This window comes from Triturus cristatus, chromosome 3_1, assembly GCF_964204655.1.
Source record: "Triturus cristatus chromosome 3_1, aTriCri1.1, whole genome shotgun sequence".
Lineage (NCBI taxonomy): Eukaryota > Metazoa > Chordata > Amphibia > Caudata > Salamandridae > Triturus > Triturus cristatus.
The window spans coordinates 487196201-487216629 of NC_140583.1; the positions used below are offsets into that span (position 1 = coordinate 487196201).

At 43.6% G+C, this 20429-nt stretch overlaps 1 protein-coding gene across 10 annotated transcripts in view; it reads right to left on the bottom strand.

Moving 5' to 3' along the window:
* Positions 1-20429, bottom strand: part of TP53BP1 (tumor protein p53 binding protein 1) — a 956094-nt gene that overhangs the window by 397430 nt on the left and 538235 nt on the right. For all 10 annotated transcript variants that reach the window (XM_085644315.1, XM_085644316.1, XM_085644314.1 and 7 more), the window contains one exon: positions 10474-10626. In XM_085644315.1, the coding sequence (XP_085500441.1) occupies positions 10474-10626 (153 nt within the window). The remainder of the gene's footprint in view (positions 1-10473; positions 10627-20429) is intronic.

Here is a 20429-nt window from a genome sequence, read left to right on the forward strand (position 1 = left end):
GAGCTGCGACTACCGCAAGACATTTTGTGAAGACTTGGGGTGCTGTAGTTACTCCGAATGGGAGGACTTTGAATTGATAGCGCTGACCGTCCACTGCAAACCGTAGATACTTTCTGTGAGCGGGGTGAATGGGAATATGAAAGTAGGCGTCCTTGAGATCTAGAGTGGCAAGGAAATTGCCCTGTTGGAGCAGTGGGAGGACCTGTTGGAGAGTGACCATGTGCAACTGGTCCGACTGTATGTAGAGATTTAACGGTCGGAGGTCTAGTATTGGCCTGAGAGTACCGTGGTTCTTTGGGATTAGAAAGTAGAGGGAATAAACCCCTGTTCCTTGATGAGGGAAGGGAACCGGTTGTATTGCGTGTATTTGTAATAAAGAGAGAACCTCTTGTCTTAACAGTGTCAGATGTTCTGTGGACATTGGACGTTGTTTGGGGGGTATGAATGGGGGAGTTTAAGTGAGTTCCAGGCAATAACCATACTGGATAATTTGTCTTACCCACTTGTCTACGGTGATGGAATTCCAGACAGGTAGGTACTGTGATAGTCTTCCCCCGAGTGGAGTGGATTGTTCGGGGGGAAGTGGAGGGAAGTCACTGTTTTGTAGTAGGAGAGGTGCGGGTGTTATTACCACAGCCTCTACCTTTGTTGTTGTTCCCTCTATAACACCCTCTGAAATATCCTCTGTTAGGGGAGGTTTGAGTTGTGTTTTTGTAGGAGGATGAGGTGATGTTCGTCCCACTAGTTTTAGAGGTGCCCCTATAAAAGGAGCTACGAAAAGAACCTCTAGTGGTTGTTGCCTGTAGGGCTCCAATGAACTTAGCAGTTTCTGAGTCCTTTTTCATTTTTTCCAAAGATGTGTCTACAGTGGGTCCAAATAAGTATTCTTGATCAAAGGGTTGATTAAAAATTGTAGACTTCACGTCCTGTTTAAACCCAGATATGCGTAGCCATGCGTGTCTGTATAGTAGAACACTTGTGTTAACTGCACAAGACGCCGTGTTAGCTGCAACAAGAGCACACTTTATAGAAGTATTTGTAATTAACTTTCCCTCTTGTATGAGGTCGTTAGCCTTAGACTGATCGGGAAGATGCTGTATGAGCTTTTCAAGCTCATCGTAATGAGCCTTATCATACCTGGCCAGTAAAGCTTGGGTATTGGCAATGCGCCAGTGATTCACTGCTTGTGACGCAATTCACTTACCAGATGTGTCTAGTGGGTCTGAGTGTAATTCTACCCCATGATATTGTACAGCCCTATTTATGAGTTGTTCAAACTCTATGTTGTCATCTGGGGGGATGGCCTAGATGGGTAGGAGTCTGGATCGGGGACATCTGGAGGATTATCATAATCCTCCCAAGGATCAGGTGGTGGGAGAGTAGTCATCGTCATTATCCTCTTGTGGGTTTTCATCCCCACCCCCAAGGTGATCATTATCATCATCTTGTGGTGTAGGTGAATATGGAAGTATTGGAGAGTGTGCTGGAGAAAGTGGTGTAGTAGGAATATCTGTAGGAGAGAAGGTTCTGGCTAGAGAAGTTCTCATGTCTCTTTTCTTTAATGGTATCTTAGGTTGCTCTGGGGAGTCCAAAGTTTCTTTTTTAGATGGAGTTGTCTTGAAATGACCTGTTTTAGGGTCAATGTGAAGGGTTTTTTGTTTAGGATCCACTCGATCTGGTTGAAATATGTCTTTTAATCCAGTATCCTTCTTCGGCACCGAGGATTTTGGTTGTTTTGGTTTAGACTCTGAAGCTTTAGGAGGGGTCTTGGTGTCCTTATGCTTTGGAGGAGCTGTGGAGTTTGAGGACTTTTTCGGCTCCGAAGATTTATGGTCTTTTTTCAGCTCCGAGGATTTATTGTCTTTTTTCAGTTCCGAAGATTTATGGTCCTTCTTCGGCTCCGAAGATTTATGATCTGATTTCGGGTCCGAGGGTTTATCCTGATGGTGTTTCGGTGCCGAATGTTTGGAGTTTGGTACCGGGGATGATATTTCGGTACCGATGCGTGGCTGGCTCGGTCCCGAGTCGCCAAAGGTTTGTCTTTGGACTTCGGAGCCGGGCCCGAGGGCGGGGCGTCTGAAGGATTATCACGTTGTCGACCTAAGCCAGAAGGCGAAGGTGTTACCGGAGCCTTATGTTTTTGAGAAGGGGTAGGGATTTCGATGTCGGTACTCACAATCCGTTGACCTGGAATAACCATCTGATCTTCGCCCTCTTATTTGACGGCCTAGGAGAGGCCGATGTCTTCATAGTCCGGTTCTTGTTCTTCGAGAACATCGGGCCTGCATCGAAGAGGTCGTCAGGCACTGAGCCAGTGGATCAAGACATTACCTGACGTCGAGCCCGGCGATCACGTATAATTTTCTTAGATTGGAAGGAAGTTCAGGCTGGGCAATCTTTGTCCTCGTGTGATGAAGAGAGGCAAAGGTTACAGACATCGTGGAGATCAGTGTGTGGGAATTTAGCACCACACAGGGGGCATTTTTTAAATGGAGTTCTTTCCATTAGCTGTAGGGCCTGATGGCACAGATAGGCCCAACAGCCCACGTCGATGACCAGAATCGAAGGTGTTGGGGGGGATTTGTTGGATGCGCGTTGAGGAGCGCGATCGAAATAACAATACCGTTGAGCGGTGAAGGATTGCGCGTCGAGGGGAATCGAATACGACACCGACCCGAAGCGCAGCAGTTTACATCCGAACCCGATGGCGGAAAAAAACAATCTGCAGATGGAGTCGATGACCATGTGCACTATCACCATAAGGACGAGTCACCTATCCCGTGACTACAAAGACTTCTTCGACAAAAACAAAGTGCAAACATTCGAGCCCAACAGCAGATGGCGATCTATGCTAAAGTATACAATCTACAGCTCATGCCCCTCGAACATGAGTGTTTTTCTACCACATATATTTCTGGTCAGAAAATATCTGCTAACGAGTCTCTGGTCATATACAAGAGACAGCGGGTGTTTGGGTTCTATCAACCCAGCAAAGGGCTTTGTATGGCATTAAACTGTATATGCTATGTGACAGTGCCATTGAACACATATAATGTTCGAGTTTATAGTGGCAAAGTTTCCATTATCAGTCCTCCTGATTGGCCACCATCTTTGGAGGGGTGTGAGAAAACCACTGTCTCTTTTTCCCCATGATCACCATTTGTTCTTGGGCAATTTTACACTGGATTACAGCTGTTCAAGGAATTCTACATAGGTGAAAGTGTGGCTTACGGCACCAACTGCAAAGAATTTCTCAATCAACTTGCAATGGTTGAATCCTGTGCCTTGCAGTACAGTGAGCTGCTTGTTCTCAAATTTCATGACCGACAAGATGTCCATATGCTTACTAGCACATATGGTGATAGTGTGTTACCTGTTACCATTTGAGTCAGGTTGAGGAAGTTTACAAACATGTTATCAAGGACTAAAACAAGTACACGAGTGTTGAAGACAGTGGATGAAAGGCTGCATCCTTACAATGCTGTACGTAAGGATAGACAAGTTGTTGGTGTTGCACTTAGCTACTCTTAATGTTTTTTGTGGTGTACTAATTTGCTTCTCCAGACAACAAGTAGCAGTTCCTGGATTTTAAATTGTCTATGATAGTCTAACTAGGGTTGATGCACTTACGGTTGACACTACAAGAATATATGACTGCCACTCTGCAGATTGCATTCCTACAAAAGCAAAAAAAAAGAATTTCAAACTCTGAGGAATCAAGCATGTGCCTGTAGAGGGGTACGTAAAGAGACTTGTTTTAAAAGACCTGATTGTACAGCCAAGCCCGACTTTTGTCTGCCTTCTTGTTATAGGCTGTCCCATACACTGTTAAAATATTGGGCTATCAGTCAGATTTGTATCCATCTGCCAAACTCATAATCCGGCCCTAAGTCTTGCTATTTTGTGTGAACGAGTGAGATGTAAATGGCATGTTTGACTCAAAATGGGTAGAGTATAAGCACAGATGTGGTAGCAATGTGACTGATGGTGCTGGTATTTAGTCTTGATAGAATTTTGTGACTTTGGATGCAGATGGGGAATGCTTGTGGATATGTTAACTCATAGGAGATTGCTGCATGCCTTAAATTGTGTCAGAAGATGTGAGTGCAAGGTGCCTTTCCTTACGGGTTTGAAGTGGCAAAAGATGTGTTTGCAGTAGGACTATAGCAGTATGAATGTCCGTGGGGATGTTTGGTGAGTGGTTGCAATGGGGAAGCCAGGTGGTCTGATGGCTATTTCAGATATAAGTGATGAGTTTAACTAGATGCACAGGAATGTAGTATTTTGTTTTGTGTGGATGCATGCGACAAGAATTTTACTGCGAGTGGCAAGCAACTGTGTTGTAAAAGATTGAGTGGGCAAGGAAATATATGGTGGCATTATGTAACCTCACTGCTCACTAACAATAAGTGTTGGAACCCTATTTTGCTATTTGAAAGTTGAATTTTTTGATTGAATCAAAATGACTTCTGATCATTTATTTTTAATTTATATTTATCAGGGTTTTTCGCCTTTTCAGAAACAGCATCCCTTATACTATCCCTTTCTTTCATGTAGATATGTTTTTAAAAAAAAAATTTCAACCATTAAGATCCCCTTTTTTTTCTTTTTATTCAGCTTCGCACTTGGGATCATTATTGGCACAATGTTTTCTTTGTTACTTTGTTTGTTTGAAAGCGCTGCTCAGTTTTGTTTGCCTGGCTCCACTAGCTACTGCAATAGTGGTGGGGACGAACTCATTATGGTCATTTGGTATTAAAGCATTCATACTTTGGACCCAATGCCACTACTTGCGTGAAATCTACTTGTTTGAATTTAAATGTTGTCTGTCAGTGTGTAAGTTCTTTGCTTGTGCCTTTCGACAATATCACAATTGTTCTTACCATCTGGCCTGCAAATGTAAGATATATTGAAAAAAAAAAAACATTTTAATGTTACTTACCATGTGAGGTAGCTGTCATATTTGAGCTTGACGTCGCCCAGTACCCAGGGCACTGTACAGACTCCCAAATTTTGATGAAATCTAGACACTCTGTGGAATCTAGGAAGGCATGGCTTATGGTCATCCCACCTTTACTTCCTACCCATTACACCTTGCAAACCTGAAAGTATTTGTATAAAAAAAATCAATTACCTCTAACTTATACACCAAAAGATTGTAGACCTACGAGGTAGCAACAAATGTTTTACCATTATGGGTTCTCATACCTCTCTCAAAAATAATGGTAACCTATATGTGTAGCTAGGTCCGTCGCATATATCTGGAATAACCAAAAAATGTGACCATATAAAGATGAGATTGCCACTATACTGACTTCACAGAGTCGCTTTCGACTGTCCCTTGCTGGTACGATAGGCTCAGCCACGCAATTCGGGATCTCAGCCGCTTACGGACTCTTCCTTCCCAGAAATGTGAAGAAAATGCATGATTTATTACAAAGTTTGAGGCTTGCGGGCCATTGTGGGTAAGAAAGGGTAGGGGGACCCAAGCAAGCGACACAATTTTTTCTTCACCTGGGTGTCTAGTTTTCAGAACAGTCTGAGATTGGGAGATGTGCCTGATTGGCGGCAGAGCCTGGGTCAAAATTCTACAGTTGCCCACAAAGCCAAATGGGGTCTTTTTATATCCAAAATTTGGGGTCGCATTTTGGAGCCTTTTCGGTCCCAGGCGCTAGGCCCAGCCATACAAGTAGGTATTGCTTATATTGGGAACATTAGGAAACATACAATAATTGAACATTTATTTATTATCAACTGGATTTCTCCCTGTTTTTGGCCTCTAAATGTAAGACGGTGTGCAAGAAAGAACACAATTTGCAAAATACCCTCTGAATCAAATGATAGTATGGGTAACCTTAAATTCAAAGTTGTACAACGAAAACACTAGTCCTAAACTCAGTGTATTGAGCACATTTGAAAAATATGTTTCCTTCATACTCATTTTTCATTCATTATATTTTACCACATAAACTGCTGCATGGTCGGTACATAATGAAAAATCATATAAGCTGCAGCTCAATTGTTAGCTCTGCGTAATGCTTGTTGTTGGACAACCCACAACCATTATGTATCCAGAGATCAGAAGAGTCTGACATATGTTAACTTTTGTTCGTAAAGCCACAATCTGGAAAATAATTACAGATGAAAACTTTACCAATTGCTATTGTTGCCATTGATTTTCATTTTTTTTTTTAAATTTCAATTATTAGTTTCTTAGGGAGAACCATGACTGATCTGAATAAATAACCCCTTGTTGAATTCTGAATTTTGTCCACCTTACAGAAATGTATAACTTTCTGAGATCACCCACGGGTTCCAAGGCAAACTGCAGGTAGACCCCCCCCCCCCCCCCCCCCCCAAAAGGAACAAAAATTGACTAACACTGAGAAAAATGCAAACACTGTAGTGAAAAAAAGGTTGGTTTTCTTTATCCAGTCAGCTTGTTCCTGAAAGCTAGGTCAATGATGATCTTAGCACAGCAAACCTACACTTCCGTGCACAGGACTTTCCCCCCCATTTCCCCACAAAAGAGCATACAATTTTGTATAATTTTACTATTTTCTCAGTTCCCACCAGGTGAATCTACCAACCCCAGGTATCCCTAGAATCCCCAAGATGAAGAGACAAAAAACACACATTTATTGTGGATTACTTTTGTGGCAATAAGGTTATGAAAGTATGAGTAATACCTGCCATAAATATGAAAAAAATGCTTAGCATTCCAAGGGGAAAAGGGTTAGCAGCCAAAAGGTTAACCTCACTTGTAATGAAAATACATGGAAGAAACACAGACAGAATCTTTTCAAAGAGATGTTAAGAATTGACAATTATGAAAGGACTATGGAGGGATAAATTATTTTCGAAATATGTTTACACAGACATTCTTATTAAGGTCAATGAGGAAGTGCATTAGCTGTGCAACATGCCATTTAAGTTAGCTGAAGAATGCATGTATGGATGATTCCACCAGGTAACACTGGGGTCTGTAATATAGCCTCTCAAACAGTCTTCCCCAATAGCAGTGCGTGGGAGCGTCATACCCTGTGCACAACCGTTCCTCTGGATGCCAACCCGAGAGGGCTTTATGTGGTCTTCCAAACCCTGCCCAAGCCCGTTAGTGGGTGATGGTCTGCATCCCAGTGTCCATAATCATCTTCGCTTGGAAAGTACTCGGGTATGTACTCCACATTGAACTGTTTACAGTGTCAGCTGTTTCCAAAGCTTGATCCTGTTCATGGCCTTCAGTCTCCTCTTCCATGCCTAGAAAGAACATGTACAGATAAGCTGTACTAACACTTTGAAAGAAGATGAAGACTGATGGTAGGTTAGTCAAACTTCCAGTGCTACCAGAATTGCAATCACCTACTCTGAATTTTCCACCATCAATGGTGCTGTTATCAAGGGCTCTGTCCGCACGGGGCTTCTGCTGATTGAACACCAAGGAAGTTAGATTGATGTATAGCTAACAGTCATCACTGAGCAGGTCAGCACTAAAGACGATATGGCCAGCACAGCTGTCGTCAGTTACACTACAGAAGCTGGTTGTGTGAAAGTAATTGGAGAGCAGAACTGAAGAACCTGTAGCTGCAGGTGCACCAAACAAACAAACAGGCTTACAGCTTATATGGTTTTAGTCAATGAGGCAGAAGGTGTACCTGTAGATGATTCAACTTTGTGGAAACTAAGATTTTTAAAGCGGATTTAATCAGGAAAAACCATAGAAGGTTTGAGGAGCTGGATAGATGTATCATTTTGCATTCTTGCATAATACTATTCATTTTTGAAGAGGGTAGATGACTGTTTTCAATTAGACACCAAACTGGTAGGTGCTGCTTTAGAGAACACAAACTATGGCATCTCCATGTAATTTTGTTATTATACATTGCTGTGGAAGTGCCTAGAGATGCACTTCACACAGAATCATTCCCAGAAGAGTTGTCATCCCCAGGAGAGGAGGAAACTTTCCTCTCTTCAATAAATAAAGCATTCCTACTTACTCTGTCCCTCATAGCGCTAGAATGGGAAGTCTTACAAATGTCGCAGAGAACAGGCTTATGTTCTCGAGATAGGAAGTAGGTGCAATGAAAATGAGGATCATGGACAAAAAAACCTTCCTTTGACCAAATGGTGAGCGGTCCATAAACAGAGACTTTCTCCTTCAGAGGTAGTTCTGCCGTGTTGAGAACTACCATGCTATCTCATTAATACTCAAATGAGCTATGGTGAGCTCTAGAAGAAGTTGTGGGCTGAGCAAATTCATCTCATTTGCCGATAGTTGGATACATTCAACATATGTGAATGTGCTACTAAATATAAATTACTGAGTGCTGTTGTCTTGTTTAACTCCCTCCTACTCCTCCCCCAGCGCAGGCAGCACGTTACCCGCTCACCCACACAGCCTTTTAACATGGAAAGATGAGGCACTGGGACACTGCAGCAGCAAAGAAGAACACCATGAAGGCGGTGACCATTGAGGAAGGTGATGATTCACACAGCTAGGGGCTGCAGAAAACACTGCCAATGTAAGGTTGAAGCACCACTGTCAAGCCGGTGTCGACCTGGATGGAAGAGAGCTGACCTCTGCTGCCCAACTCACCATCATTGAGAAGGACACAACTTCCTTCATAGCAGGTCCCGGAGCTGAGACCCAACTACTCATACTAGTTATCCTCATGGTAGAAGTGGGCCAGTTCACCAGATGGGTCATGGAACTGGAAGCCCAAAATTCAAATCTGTGCGGGGTCCATCAAAAGACAAGGGCAGCATGTCCAAATCAGATTGTTGACATGGTGTGGTCAGCGTCGGAGTTGACGTTAAATGGCGCTGAGGCAGCACAGTCTCGGAGTGAGACAGAAGAATGGGTTCCACATCATCGGGTGGTGCCGGCGCTTTGGGAGGACATGCTCCGGCATAGGTCTCTGCGCCGGAGTTAGTCAGGATACAGAAGCAGATCTAGAGGTTTTATCTGGCGTCAGGATTGAGCTCGCCAGCGGTATCCCAACTGGGGCATCTCTCTTCTCCATGGGGCCCGAAAGCGCGCCAGAGGGAGTCGTTGGCCCAAAGATGGAGTGCATGGCCTGATGGAACTCCCTATGTTGGGCAGGAGATGATCTAACTCCAGGGAATTCAGGGTAGTGCAGATCAGATCAGGCTTCTGGGTCCACAGGGCGAGAGTGGAGCCTAGATGCACAAAGACGAGAGAGGGATGTTGAAGAAGCCCGTAGACTTATTTCTGTGCTTCTTGGAATTACGCGACTTAAATGACAATAACTTCGATTTGGAAGACGCCCTATCACAAGACTGACTCTGTGACTCGGCCTGAGATCTCCCTCTAGATAGGGAATGACGTGGAGCCTTCTTGTGCAACACCGCTAGGGGCTTTAAAAATCACTTTCGGATCACCTTTGGTTGCATTGACTGGCGCAGGCCTTAAGAGTCGTGGTCCAAACCTAGACACCAAAGCCAAACCAAGTGGGGAGCAAAAACAGAACACTGTGACATTACCCACAAGACTTGAAACCTGTAGGTTGGTTGGGAGACATGTCCGTAGCACACTGGGAACAATAGCTCAAAAAGAGTCAACAAAAAGGTTGAAAAGGTGGTCAAAAAACGATGGAGGTAGCTCTCTGCATTCAGGCTGTTGGGGCAGAAAGAAAGGAACTTATGTCACCACACCGAGATGGTGCCTTCATAGGCACAGTGCATGTCTCTTCCAATGTGGACGGCGTATGCGCTGACACCATCTACCAGTGAGCAGAGGTACTGGTCAAGATTTTCCAGATCCAGTGTGAAGCCTGGGGAATATTTTAAGATGAGGAATCTATGGTTAGACATCTGTATCAGTAAACCAATTAGTAATTAGGGTAATTACAACCGAAAATCAGAGTCAAAAGGAAATTCCTCAGTACGAGATAAGACTTGCTAAGAATGCTTCTGTTAACCAGATCTGCTCCTTTACTCCTTTGAATGCTTAAATATTTATACTTTGCTCTTGTTTTTAATCAGTTCAAGCCTCACTCCCCTGCCTCCATTGTGAGAGCTCCCTTGGTTCTTGTTCCTCTCTACTTTAGACCCCTCTTCTGACCCATGCTGTTTTGTATCCTTTGGTAACCCACTCTGTGGAAGGAGTTAAAGGGGAACCCCTTAGTGTCCAATCAGATACACAGGCGAGAATTTGTCCCTTAGTCTGATACATAGGCGAGAATTGGTCCCTTACAGGAGTGGAGGTGCGTCTCTGAATCCACTGGGAAAAGAACATCACAGTCTTTGGTCAACAGAGCCGGACTAATTCCACCTAAAATCTGCAAACCAAATAGTACCACAGTGTTTCTCTTCCTGGTAATAACACTATTACCGTTACATAGTTGACAGGTGAATAGTGAAGGACTCCATTCTGCTAATAAAAGTACTTAATAGTACACTAAAGAAAGATTTAATGGCATCACACACCCGTACAAATGATGGACGCATTACCTCAACCACTTTCCGCTCCACCTCTTCTCCATTCACATAGTACACATCGGTGATCACTCGAGTGACAACTGTACGAACTTCACGGACTGTCCTTACATGACGGTGATGACTTCGGCCTGGATTGAGCCGATGAACCTCAAACTCTTCTTCTATCTGATTTAACATGGAAAAGAACCAATACATTGAAAGGAAACACAAATTGTACTCCACAAATAAAAGATCAATTATATACTGCGCACAAAATAAATAGATTATAAACCTGTAACAATGGTTCTTCAGAGTCTGCATCTTCTGTAGACTCACATTTTTCTGCCAAAGGTGAGTATTCAAACTACTGTATTAAGTTTCATCCAAAGCATTAGTGACCTCTATGCATCATTTGGGACTAAATCTCCAACTGTGCTCTATGACACTGCAGAGTGCATAAACCCTAATTTTCCAAGCCCTTTATCTCAGATTTAGTTTGGTAAAGACAACATATGCCAAGACAGAGAGATAGGGAGGACTGTGAACCACAGAAAGGACCGTCCCTAGTTGTGTCTAAGAGATGCCCAATTTAGTGGGGGCAAATCACAAAAATTGACGGACTGGCATCACACACCACCAGGTGTCATTCTTCATCATCTGCCAGTCCTCGCCCTCTAAAAACCGCGTTTGATAGAGGGCGGGCATACACCTGGAGACAGGGATGCACTTCTAAACTAAGTGGGGGCCCAAACAAAACAAGCATTTGCAATGCAATAGGTCTCGCATTTATAGGAGTTTGAGCTATTGGCATTGTAAATGACAATGCTTTTTATTTCAGTTTGTTTTTTTTAAAACATAAATAAAAGGCACAGTCATTTATAATGCCAATAGCTCAAACTCGTATAACTGCGAGACCTATTGCATTGCAAATGCTTGTTTAAATTGCCCCATGCCACTCTTACACTTTAATGGTGGCTGCATCCCTTTCCTTAAATGAGCCAAGTCTAAGGAAAGGGGCATTGTCTCCATTAAAGTGAAAGCGCGGCATGGGGCGCTTTTATTTAAAAAAAACATTTGTTGTCAACTCGACAAACAAATGCTTTTTTTGTAAAAGCGCCCCATACCCCACTTTCACTTTAACAGCAGCCACGCCCCATTCTTTAGACATGGCTCGTCTAAAGAAAGGAGCACGGTCGAAATTAAAGTTAATCGCATCAGCATTTTATAAACAATCATTTACAATGCAATAGGTGTCGCATCTACAAGACTCTCGTAAATGCGAGACCTATTGCATTGCAAATGCTTGTTAAGATATGTGTATAACCACATGGTGAGTGATACCTCACTGTCAATCTCCAGTGAGAGGTCAGACCATGAAAAGGAATCCTGCCTTTCAAGCCCTGAGACCGACCGAAATGGTATTATGTGGAGTGTAAATATATAGGGTGGTGTTGATTTATGTTTTGGTGAATTGTGTGGTGTTAAATTGTGTGGTATTGGGTGTTATCCACATCCAAGTATGCCATATGGTATCCAGGCGAGCAGAGGAAAAAATAAATCATACTAGACCTCCTGTTATATTTTTGAAGTGTAATTTTATCCAAAAATTGAAATAGTTTGAGTAAAAAACGTTAATCACAAAGGAGCACACTTCTTATGAGCGCGGTGAGCTATAGCAGAATTAAGCACTAGAGAGTATGCCGATATTATAATTTTATGTTGATGCATTCAGCAATGTTCACCAGGATAGGCCTTACATTGTTTAATTCTGATCAGCATTCACACAATCATTTTCACATAAACCCACTGAACTGCTCCTGAGTTCCTGCTCTGGCACAGATTGCAATCTCTATAAAAGTGTTTCTGTGCCTTCTTTCTCTGAACACAGCAGGGGAGGGTTTGCGTTCCGTTTAGATAAGAGTGGTTGGACACCGGTTGTATTAATGATGCAATAAAGCTCGTTTGTTGAGAAGCTTCTAACAGTCTTCCAAGGAAGGAAGCAAATGTGAGTGCACAGGCATGCCAGCCAACATAATGAAAGTACTAGAAAACCTGAACGTACTCAACTTTTATTATTACCCCTTGAATGAAAACTACATTTAACACTCATTTGTAACATTACACTTTGAAAAAGTCTGTCAGCTCTAAATTGGAGGGGCTACTGCCACTTATCTTTGTACATTCTATACTGCTGATGTTAAATCTATTTTGGCAACAGATAATATAATAATATCCACATTTGTAAAGCGCAAACACTCACCCTTAAGGGTCTCTAGGCGCTGTGGGCCGTCGGGAAGATTAAGCAAGCTATTGCCCAGAGTCACATGGTGCTGGGCTAATCTGCTGCCGGCGCCAGGTATCGAACAGATACATTAGTCCACTTGGTTAATTTTCGATATATAAATATTAAAAGAGAGCAGGCATGTTTCAGTGTGTGCAAAGGGGACTTCCCTGGAAACAAGTCATCACTGTTGCTTTAAGGCACGCTCAAGGGACAGAAAGCTTAAGTTTGAGGCCTCAGCCTGCAGTGCAGGTACTAGTGCCAGCGCGTTTCCAACAGACAGAAGAAGAAGGGGCACTAACCTCCAATCTACTGCCACAGTGCTGTGTCCCATTTCCGGGCCAGCAATGCCCCTTTTGCCATACCCAGGAAGAGACTTTCGCAGTGTCAGACCCTCTGGAGATGGGGATGAGCGGACAGCTAAAATATCTCGGCAGGACCAGACAGGCCGTAGCGGGCATCGGGGGTTTCCCCGGGAGGCTGGAATGGTGGTTTGAAGCCACGGGGCCCTGTTTTGTTACTGGGTGCCGGTTTTGCGGCAGTGCTGCTCTATCGGCCCCTGTAACAAAAGCAGTAGTGTTAGGGGCCGGTTTAGTTAAGCAATATTCTTCACACCTGCATCCTTGCCTGACCCCTTCCCCCAAGGGCCCAAATGGGCTAGGGTAATTTGTGTTCTCAGTTCGGCCATAACTGTAGGTTGGTTAGTCGATTTAAGTAGAACTATGAAAAATAGGCAACACATTCTGGTGTTGTTCCTGCTTTATTTGGGCGTGGCTTTTATTTGCTCCCAGGGTGAAGCAGACTGGCCTTGCTGCTGCTGGTGTCTCTGAAAGCCACGAGACCTATGGAAGACTCCATCGTGTCAGGTCGGTGCCCTTGAATGTTCAAAAACTGCAGCAGAGTCAGCCACATGTCAGATCGCTGTCTCTAACAGCCATCTAGGGCGTCTACTCATGTAAATAACACACACCGAAAATGTAGTAAAAAAAGAACCAAAAGGCAAAGAGAGCCTTGAACCTGTTACTTATAAGTACAAACAGCAGCAACCTGCGCATCCTACGAGCTCAAACCCGACGTGGTGTTGCTCTCTGGAGAATAAAACCACAATCCTACATCCAATTGGAAGCAGCTACTGTTGCCTCAATTTGCCGGAAAGATGAGCTGCGGGTATTAATCATGACAGGACATATCGATGTGAGTGTGAACACGAAAAGTGTTGGCTCAGACAGGAAAGAAAGAACACAGACGGAGGCCCCACGAGAAAGGGACTGAAGGCTGGCCTTTAGCACAAGCAGTAAATGGTACAGGGTCCTCTCAATCACCCCCAAAGATCGGCATCTTCGGTTACCCTTGGCAGCCATTTAAATAAACAAGTGATTGTAAATATAGCAAAGGGTTGTTTCAGTGAAGCAGCCAGCATGAGGAGCCGGTAGGCGGTACTTCAGCAGATCGCAAATTCCATTACTACGCTGCTATGCCCAGATCGGGTGGACGGGCCAGGTGTGCTCGAGGCTTCACATACCGGAGTCCTTGCAGTGCCGTAAGTGCCATCTGTGACATTGTGCGTTTCTTTGAATTGCCAATCCCTGACTGTTGGTTTTACTGTGTTGTGCACTGTTATTTTCACGACGGATCCTGGCACGAGTCCCGTCCAGTCAAGTGATTGTAAATAGAGCAGAGGGTTGTTTACATGAAGCAGCCCGCTGGAAGAGCCGGGAGGCGGGGCTTCGGCGGGATGTGAATTCCACAAGTAGGCTGCGAAGGCCAGACCTGGAGGAGGCACCATCAAGAGCTGTGCTTGAGGCTTCTCATTGAGTGCCGATGACCAGCTGTGGGGCACGGTGCTGAGCAGATAAAAGGTGCACGATTAATAAATCATGACAGTGCAACATTTACAGCCCTGTTTTCACTCACACTCAACATGGAAAAGCAGGGAGAGCAGCTGTGCTGTAAAGAGAGCCTTCCCATGCGTCCGTGAAAATGAGAAGAAGAAACAAGAAGGGCTGGGCGAGAAGGGAGGGGGGAATACCAGCAACAGAGGAGCCCGCGAAAGTGAAAGTGATCACGATCCCTACGGAGGAAAGACACATGGCGCTGCGCGCGTGCACGTTCACGTGCACTGTAGCTTTAGGCCACGGCAGCACTTTGTAAAGCCCAGATATAAAATGTCTCTTCGAGCCTTTGGCTCGCGAGACCTAAAAAGGAGTGAGTGAATTTAAAAACCGTCATAGTATACCTGAACAATTTTTATTCTATGGGGTTACTATGATAGGGAGGACTGCCATTAATTATCTTAGGTGTTGTTTTACAACATCAAGGGAACCCAATTAATGGTCAAGCAATTATTTTCAATAAACAACGGTCCCTTACACTTAAACAATATTATTACTGTAATTTACATAGAAATACACTGATATCTATTTTTTGACTGTCCAACTGGAAGTATTGAGGCCTATAGCATAATTCAGTAGTTAGACCAACAAACATACACTATGGCACCACAGCACAATTGTTAAAGAGTAAGGTTGTGTCAAGGTGCAAGGCGTCGGCTTACATGTTGTTCTACCTAATTGTTTACATTAAAATGATTAAGTCCAGTTGGACAGTCAAAACATAGATATCAGTGTATTTCTATGTAAATTACAGTTATAATATTGTTTAAGTGTAAGAGACCGTTATTCTTTGAAAATAATGAATTATGTTAGGGTCAGACGTTTATTTTTTTTCAATATTTCAGACCCCTTAAATTAAGATGTCAACTTGTATAAAGACCGAGGTTTGATATTCTATGAAAGGAGGGTAAAGTTCAGACAAACCCTACATGGCTACTTTCCCCGGACCTTTTATTCTGGCTGAAGTTACAGCCCTAGTAACAACGCTCATACATAAATGATTAAGGAGGAGATGAAAAAACACACAATTAGTTCTTGGAAATACTACACATTTAGAAGTGCTGCAGTAGAGTCTTGCAAAATGTATTGTTGGATGACCAAGATGAACTTATGAGAAGCACTTTAAAAAAGGAGTAATTATATGTAGAATACATACAGAATATAAAAAAGTATCCATGTTCAATTTCTCAATATATTTGTCCCATAATATTTCATAGTGACACCATCATCCACATATAACGGGGTCAATTGTAACCTGGAAATGTTTCCTTGCCAGCTGGGATATATAACACCTGTTACAGTTGTAAGACACACATTTTGGTGTGAACAGAGGGTACAATTGACACGTTATATGTGGATGATGGTGTTCCTATGAAACATTATGGGACAAATACATTGAGAAATTGAACCTGCACTTTACTGAGAGCAAATGACAAGATTATTACTGTTTTACATCCCTATAGTGACATGTGATATGTTGGATCAAAAGCCCTAAAGAAGTTCATTTCATGAACAAAATTCATTTGCTAAAGGCTGTTTTTATGAATATGGATTAAAAGACGAAAAATAAAGAAGACAAATAAAATCAGAATGTTTTGACTTCCTTCTTGGGTGCACCATCTCATTTGTTTTTCTTATATTTATCTGCCTTGCAGTAGTACCATTCAACAGCTGGTACTAGGGAAAGAGTGCACTGGACTCAATTGCGTGGAACACAGTGATATGTCGATACAGATTTGCCTACCGTTGTTTCTGGTTTGCAACAAATGCGAATATATTTATAAAATATGAAATGACGTAACAGAAAACTAGATGTCTGGGGTCTCCGTGCACCGACCACCAAACTCCCCCCCCACCCCCAAAAAACCTTTTATTCACTATTAGTTTGCAGATAAATTTAGAACTCCGCTGAACTCTTCTCATACCAGTCATGTAGCAGTATCTATGATATCTACTAGAGGCTTGAATAAACCAGAAACAGAACTGGAAACCAATAAAGGTAGACAATACGTACATTAAAACAAGCATTTGCATTAAATCGATCTCGCCTTTGGGACCTTATATGTATTTAGCTATGCAGTACATTAACCTGGGTGCTGAAACATCTACTGTTCTTTAACATGGAGAGAAAGTAAGCACCAAACTGCGTGACAAGCCAGGTAAGGGAACACATGGAGATAAATACTGCCTTTCAGCGGGAAATGGTTTAGTCCAAAGCTCTGTTTTTAATATAAAATCAGGGCCTTCGGTGGTCATATCACAGAAAATACAAGATTTAAAAAAATATTATTGTCTACGGGTGCGTGTGGAAGACAATTTCTATGGACTGGAATCTAGAGAATGCTAAGGTGATTCCGGTATTTTACTGACCTCTGCTGGTCGTTTTCTATCAAGAAAGTTCAATAGGGGCAGTTACGAGAAAAATTAAAAAAAGAAAGTCCCTAAGCAGAAAGCAATTCCGGTATTTTACTGAACTCTACTTGATACTATAACAGGTGTATAAGCAGCACGTGCATTTCATGTGATGTTTTTTGCATATTTGTCATTTATGTTGCTGATACATAGCGTATATTTTGCAAATCACATGTTGCATTGTGGAGTGGTTGATTCAGCCTTTTATCTATCCACAGATGATAAAAGTGTATAACACAGCAACTAATCTGATAGTAAGTCCTACACACAAAACATGTTAGTTACCGTTTGTCCAGTACAGGTAAAAAAGTACTGGGTAGGCATTTGCACAGCAGCAACACGCACATTCCATGTTCTAGTAGACGAGATTTAATGCTGTTGTAAAAGCACCTCCATAAATCTATCAATCCCCTCAGCTGCCAATCTATTTTGCAATGAATTCCTAACAATTGGCATACAAACGAAAGATATAAATCTATAGCTGCAGGACACCATCACGTCTGTGCTGCACACTCACCATTTTCTCCTTTGTGCTGTTCTGCCCCAAATAATCCAATTGCAATATTTCTTTCTCGTCGCCCCAGTCTGTTTTCAGCATTGTTAACAGCTTAGAGCAGGCAGCTGATTGCATGGTTGACAGGCGTTTTAAATTGAACAAAGTGCCCATTGCATTAAAATCTTTATACAGCGGACACCGCCACAGATAGCACACAGTAGCAAACCTTTTGTAGAGATTGCACCCTTTCAGTCCCACTGACACCCTGTTTATATCAACTTGCCAATTCTCTTACTGTTCCTGCAAAGAAGGGTCCTCGAATATTTCTTAAGAGAATCCCTTTCCACTCCCCTGTGTTTTTTGTGAAGCCTAACTTGTGCGGTCTGCTGCCTTGTATGTATGGTACATGCGTGAGCCTGGCAGTCTATGTATGTACATGACTAAACGCATGTAGTGGCAGCTGCCTAAATGCTTTTAAAAGAAGCATGACATGGGGTGGGCTGTAGGGCCAGTGGAAAGAGAGAGGACGACGTATTGTTCTGAGCACTTAAAACACACCATTTTAAAAACTAACCAACAGCCCTTGAGTGCACTAATGACACCGTCCCACAGAGGAGCTACTGACTATAAGACAAGTTAAAGAAATTAAGGTAAAGAGGTTTAGAAATCCTGCCTGCTGCCCTACGCCAGGACTCTTACTGTAAGCATGCCTCTCAGCTCATGCAACCCAAAGTGTACATTTTGTTGCGGTCGCCTTATCAACGTACTTAACTGTGCGCTACCTTTCCTTTGCAACACCTGAAACATGCGTTTTAATGGCTGCACTCATTATGTTCGGCTGATGTGTACATTCTTGGAATGCGGAAAAGTTTCTGCTTGAGCCCCCACTCCTTCAAAAGGGAAAGATCGATGGCTCAATCCTTCTCAGGTAATACGGTGAGAATCTGGAACTCGCTTCCTCCATTGCTCCGTGCCACCTCCTCTACCCGGATCTTCAAAGCTGACCTCAAATCTCTTCTCTTCCAAAGACACTTTCAGAACTAATACGTTCATTCTCAGACCCCTCTAGGAAGTTCGTTCATCATTGTAAATTTGTAATATTTTATTGGACATTCCTCACCCTTGCATATGTTCTGAGCGTTCGGAGGGTTACAACACAGCATTTAGCTGGGCGGAAGCAGCGATGGCAGAAAGTAGGAAGGGAAACGCTGTGATTGTGTGGGAGGGCAACATTGAAATACATTAGAAACGTTAAAAATAATGAATTAATTAATACCATTTTTATTAAACAAAATACTAACATATATAAAGCAAACTAGTTGCGTAAGACAGACATATGCGGTTGTCCCGTTCTGCCGTTTTTGCGTCCTGGCTTTCTATTCGTTGCCTGTGACCCACACAACAGAGACAGGGGGCGCTGTAAGTTGCCTCAACAAGTCTTGCTTGGAGTCTTCCTTGACCAGGACTTACCAGACATGGCGTGGGCATAGTGCCAATATCGGCCACACTCACCAGCCCTCTTGCAGCAACATACGGGTAGCATAAATAAGCAGACAAGACAACTTTTGGTGGAGAAAATTGCTGCAGGTTTATTAGCATACCAAATATGCCAACATGGTGGGTTATCTTACAGGCGATCCAAAGGCAAGCCGCCCCTCGCGGCCTACCACCTGTTGGGCCAACTTGCACCATGGTCTTAGCCAATCGGTGCTTAGCGGTTGTGGTGAGGGGATAGCCCCTCCCCCTTCCGGTGAAATCTTGTTCCACCATATAACTCACGCCCCCCCCCCCCCCCTACGAGGGGTGGAGCGTTCAAACAACCCCCGGTTGTACAGGTTTCCAACCGCCCGTAGGACAGATGGGGCGCTGTCGCACCCCAGGGTCCACCGCACAGACTTCCTAGGGATATTGGGCCTCAGCACCCTTTGAGCTCCAGAAGAGGGTACCCGAGTACCTTTCCACCTCTGGATCGCTATGTAACTCCGCCACAGCCCTGGGTGTGACGACCGTCACAGCCAGGGCCCCCCCACCAAGGCCGGTGCTCCTATTTGCATCCCGCTATTTCTAGGGCCTCCCCTAGGTCAAGGAGGAACAAGTCCATGCCTATTCTGGAGAGATGTTCGCCATCGTCCTCGAAACACCCTATCACACATTCACATGAAGCAAACCATGCCTTATGAATCCGAACCCCATTTGTTCTGTGAATTTACGCATCGCGCAATTGACTCTCCTGCGCGCAGCCTCCATTGCTTCCCCCGATCGCGCTCCCTGCCACAGGAGCCGTGAGGTGATCTCTGACCACCACAGTTCACATGTCCCTAACTTATTGCTTGATTGGCAAAGAGTGGCTTTCATATCTTGAAGCAATGTCCTCTTGCCTAGCGCCATCAGGTCGTTACCCCCCAGGTGAATGACCAGCACGTTTGGTGGACTCGGAACTCCCCCCAGTCTCTGCTGCAGTTTGTCCAACAACCCATTCCATCGCATTCCCTGGTAACCCAGCCAAGTTATCTCGGTGTTTGAAAAGCCATGCTTCCACTTTTTGCTCGCAGCCCACTGTGCCAATCTGCTGACGCCAGAATGGCCAATCACCCAGACCTTTGTTCCTGGTAAATAAAGAAATGTGATGTTTGAAAAACGTTTATTACCAACACAGCACGCCATAATGAAACATGTAAATTACACTAACACCACACTCCCGCCTGTACCCGGGAAACCGGTTCCTGCAGGCAAACCAAATAACGTGGCACATGGCCATACATAAATGTAAACAGTAACTTAAAACACAATGCCCCCATCACACGCCATGACCGGGCTGCAGAGAATGCACATAAAGTTTGTGGGCTCATGGACGTATGTATCTTTTGAAACAGTGGGATTGCCAGCGCCCCACTTGTTTGATACCCTC